Source organism: Canis lupus, chromosome 19 (genome assembly GCF_048164855.1).
Source record: "Canis lupus baileyi chromosome 19, mCanLup2.hap1, whole genome shotgun sequence".
In the NCBI taxonomy this organism is placed as follows: Eukaryota; Metazoa; Chordata; class Mammalia; order Carnivora; family Canidae; genus Canis; species Canis lupus.
Genome location: NC_132856.1, coordinates 49,365,510 through 49,370,315, shown reverse-complemented (window position 1 = coordinate 49,370,315; position 4,806 = coordinate 49,365,510). Strand labels below are relative to the sequence as shown.

Below are 4,806 nucleotides of genomic sequence, written 5' to 3'. Positions count from 1 at the left end.
CTGAATGTGGAGGAAAAGTCTTTAGCCATGGAACACAGGTGACAGCAAAAGAGACTGGAATTGGAAAGGAAACTGATTCTCCCTAGAGCCTCTGGAAGGAGCTCAACCCTGCAGACATCTTGCTATTAGCCTTATGAGACTTTTTTCAAGCTTCTAACTCCAGAACCCTAAAAACATGTGTGTATTTGTTTTAAGCAAGTAGGGTAGAGATATTTTACAGCAGCTGGAGGAATCTCATATGGACATACTCAATAAAATTATTTGAGAAAATGGAATTTAAGTCTTTAAATTCATTCATCAGCTTCCCTTGGGGGAGGGCATTTACATTTAAAGAACCCACACCAAGTATAATACACTCTAGTTTCATCTACGTGGTTGCAAATACCGTGCGATTTCACTAGGATGTGGAATATAAGAAATAAAACATGAACATAGGAGAAGGGAAGAAGAAATTAAAAAATATAAAAACAGAGAGCGAGGGAAACCATAAGAGACTCTTAACAATAGAAAACAGACTGAGGGTTGCTAGAGTGGAGGTGGGTGGGAGATGGGGTAACTGGGTGATGGGTTTTAAGGAGGGCACGTGATGTGATGAGCACTGAGTGGTGTATGCGACTGATAAATCACTAAATTCTACCTCTGACAGTAATATTATACTATATTTGAATTTAAGTAAAATCTTGAAGGAAAAACCAATCAATCAAACTAGGAACCCACATTAAGTAGAAAACAAATTGATTTGGAGAAATTCTGTGCCATCAGCTGGTACAGTGAATTCCTCATGGCATAAATGTGTGTGTGATCTGACTCTGAGGCCTTTGAGGCAGGGACTTAGGAAAGGGACTCATGATCAAAATTAAGGTCACTCACTTTAATTTACAATTTTATGTCTACATTTCTGCATCCTTTTGTTTCATGTTGATTCCATCACTTATTCTTTTCAGTGCTAATTTCTCCAGTTTCCCCTCAAGTTTCCTTTCAACATAAAAGATGAAATCATAGATCACCTGTGTGTGTGTACACAGGTGGCGAGCATTCTTATTTGAAAGAAAAATGTATATAAGACACACACACACACAAGGCACAACCACTACACTGGAATGTTTTATCAAGAGGAAAAAGTTAATTTCCTTGCATTTCATTCTTTTCTTACAAGATTCACTTATTTTAAAAATTTTTTATTTAAATTCAATTTAGTTAAGCTGTATTGTATTATAAGTTTCAGGGACAGAATTTAGTAATTTATCAGCTGCCTGTAATATCTAGTACTCATCACATCACGTGCCCTCCTTAATGCCCATTATGCAATTATCCACCCATCTCCTCTCTAGCAACCCTCAGTTTGTTTCTTAGAGTTCAGCAACTCTTATGGTTTACCTCCCCCTCTATTTTCATCTTTTTATTTTTCTTTCCCTTTCCCCTATGTTCATCTGTTTTGTTTCTTAAATTCCACATGTGAATGAAATCAAATATTTATCTTTCTCTGACTGACTTATTTTGCTTAGCATAATACCATCTGTGTCATTGCAAATGGCAAAATTTCATTCTTTCTGATGACTAAGTAATATTCCATTGTGTATGTGTATATATATACCACACCTTCTTTATCTATTCATCTGTCTGTCAGTGGACATCTGGGCCATTTCCATAGTTTGGCTATTGTGAACATTGCTGCTACAACTATTGGGGTGCATGTGCCCCTTTGAGTCACTACATTTTTAACCTTTGGATAAATACCTAGTAATGCAATTGCTGGATCATAGGTCGCTCTACTTTTTAACTTTTTGAGGAACCACCATACTTTTTTTCCAGGGTGTCTGTACCAGCTTGCATTCCCACCAACAGTATAAGAGTATTTCCCATTTTCCGCATCCTTGCCAACATGTGTTGCTTCCTGAGCAGTTTGTTTTAGTCATTCTGTTTTAGCCATTTAGCTATTGGTGTAGGGTGGTATCTCATTGTGGTTTTGATTTGTATTTTCCTGATCCTGAGTGATGTGGAGCATTTTTTTCATGTGTCTGTTGGCCATTTGTATGTCTTCTTTGGAGAAATATCTGTTCATGTCTTCTGCTCATTTTGTGATTGGATTGCTTTTTTTTTTTTTTTTTTTGGGCACTGAGTTTGATAAGTTCTTTATAGATTTTGGAGACTAGCCTTTTATCTTATAAGACATTTGCAAATATCTTCTCCCATCCTGTAGCTTCACTTTTAGTTTTGTTGATTGTTTCCTTTGCTGGGCAAAAGCTTTTTATCTTGACGAAGCATTTTTACTTTTGTTTCCCTTGCCTTTGGAGACATGTTTAGCAAGAAGTTGCTGTGGCTGAGGTCAAAGAGGTTTATGCTTGTGTTCATCTTTAGGATATTGATAGATTCCTGTTCCAACTTTAGGTATTTCATCCATTTTTGAGTTTGTTTTTGTGTATGTTGTAAGAAAGTGGTCCAGTTTCATTCTTCTGCATGTGGCTTTCCAGTTTTTCCAACCTCATTTGTTGAAGAGACTATAAGTGCCTGGCGTTAAGCTTTTGATTTCCGAGGCATCCAGTTCAAAGACAACCATAATGAGTAAACACAGTATCAGGTGTGGGACACAATTCCAGATAAATCCTCAGGCTGCCCCAGCCATGAAGTACCTCTTCAGAAAGCCCTGGGTAATCTTGATACCAACGCACAAGAGACCCTGATTTTCCCTTCAGCATCCACATTCTAATCATATAAAAATCTCCAATATAATGTGAACCACAAACCCCTAACCACTCTGCCCATGGTCCCTGATAAAGGTTGATCCCTCAACGGCATTCTCTCTCTCTCTACCTCTCAATGCCTCTCTATACCCACCCTGAGACGTCCCTGAATGGCCTTTGGGCATCCCATGTGCACTCCAGACCTGTGAGTAATAAACCTGGTGTAGCTAGAGTTCTCTGATGGGTGTTGCTGAGGTGTGTCATGCAATCACAGTAAGAACCCAAGGGCAGGAGCAGCCACAGCAGAGGCTCTGGTGAGGGAACCATCTGTGGGAATGTCCACAAGCACACATATACAGGAGTGTGCCCAGGCTTTCTTAGCCTGAGTATCCATGTAAGTAGCCTGAGACATAAACAGAACAATGATAGAGTCCACATTAACAGTAACAGTAGTGAAGGTAGTGATGGAAAAAGATCGACAAACTCTTGAAAACTGAGGTTTTGTATCTCCTCTAAATAAAGTCATGTGAAAGGCTTAGTGGCCAAATGGAGTTTTTTTCCATATGAAGAATACAACCCATGATTATTCTTTTGGGAAATACAGGGAAAATTTACATGGCATGAGATAATTCATTTGAAATGAAATTAGTTTTAAGAAATCCAACGTGTCTCAGGTAAGATACAGAAATTTCTAGGCATTTGTGATCCAAAGGAAAACATCAGAATGGATGAAATAGATCAAAGGGGAAACTATCTGTATATGAATCAGACAAGGCAGAAGTTTAATAACATGAACGACTTAAATGTATGGAGAAGTTGAATTCAAACAGATGGAAATTCCAGGAAATGAGTAGTAGGAACAGATTCTACTTCCACAATGTAATCATAGAATGGCAGTTCCTGGCTCTGAGGCTGTGAGCCCTGCAATCATGGGCGCTTCTTCAGCCCTGATGATTGGCCCTTATATCACTGGAACCCCAGTAATTCTTCTCAGAGCCCTCTTTATGTCTCTGTTCCTTAGGCTGTAGATGAAGGGATTCAGCATGGGTGTGACCACCGTGTACATCACCGAGGCTACTGCACTTTTGTAAGAGCTGTGATTAGCAGCAGAACTCAGGTACACTCCTAGGCTTGTACCATAAAATAAGGAGACAACTGAGAGGTGAGATGCACAGGTGGAAAATGCTTTATATTTGCCCTGAGCTGCTGAGATCCTAAGTATTGAGGAAACTATCTTAGAGTAAGAGTATATGATACCAGTCAGGGGAGCCCCACCCAGCAGCACGGCTGCAAAATATATCACTATGTTATTTAAAAAGGTGTCAGAACAGGCATGCCCAACCACCTGATTGAGTTCACAGAAAAAATGGGGGATTTCCACCTCTGCACAGAAGGACAGCTGCAACACCATTAAGCTCTGTAATAAGGAATTCAGGGTACTCATGATCCACGACACCAGAACCAGCAGTCCACAGAGCCACGGATCCATGATGACTGTATAGCGCAAGGGGTGACAGATAGCCAAAAAACGGTCATAGGCCATCACAGCCAGGAGAAAGTCATCCCAGTCTGCAAAAAGTAGAAAAAAGTATATCTGTGTGATGCAGCCTGCATAGGTGATGACTTTGCCCTGAGTCTGTATGTTCAGCAGCATCTTCGGGACAGTGGTGGAGGTGAAACAGATGTCTACAAAGGACAGGTTGGCGAGGAAGAAGTACATGGGGGTGTGGAGGTGGGGGTCTGACCTGACAGCCAGAATGATGAGCAGGTTTCCAAAGACAGTGATCAGGTACATGGAGAGGAACATCCCAAATAGGAGGGGCTGTAGTTCTGGCTCCTCTGATAATCCCAGAAGAAGAAACTCTGAAATTCCTGTATCATTGTCTGCTTCCATGTGGTAGAGGGGACTACAGGGAAAGAAAAAAATAACAATAATTTTTCATTTTTAAGTTTTTATTTTAAGTTGAATTTGTTAAGCTACAGTGTAATATTTTTTTCAGGTGGACAATATAATGATTCAATACTTCCATACAACACCTGGTGGTCATCACAAGTGCCCTCCATCATCCGCATCATCTATTTGACCCATCTTCCCACCACATCCTCTCTGGCAACAGGCAGTATG

At 40.1% G+C, this 4,806-nt stretch overlaps 1 protein-coding gene across 1 annotated transcript; it reads right to left on the bottom strand.

The window, feature by feature from the left end:
- Window positions 1-3,642: 3,642 nt before the first annotated feature.
- On the bottom strand, window positions 3,643-4,575 carry LOC140611451 (olfactory receptor 7A10-like). The gene has a single exon (XM_072788205.1). It carries the CDS (start codon window positions 4,573-4,575, stop codon window positions 3,643-3,645), a length of 933 nt encoding a protein of 310 aa, XP_072644306.1.
- Window positions 4,576-4,806: the final 231 nt, after the last annotated feature.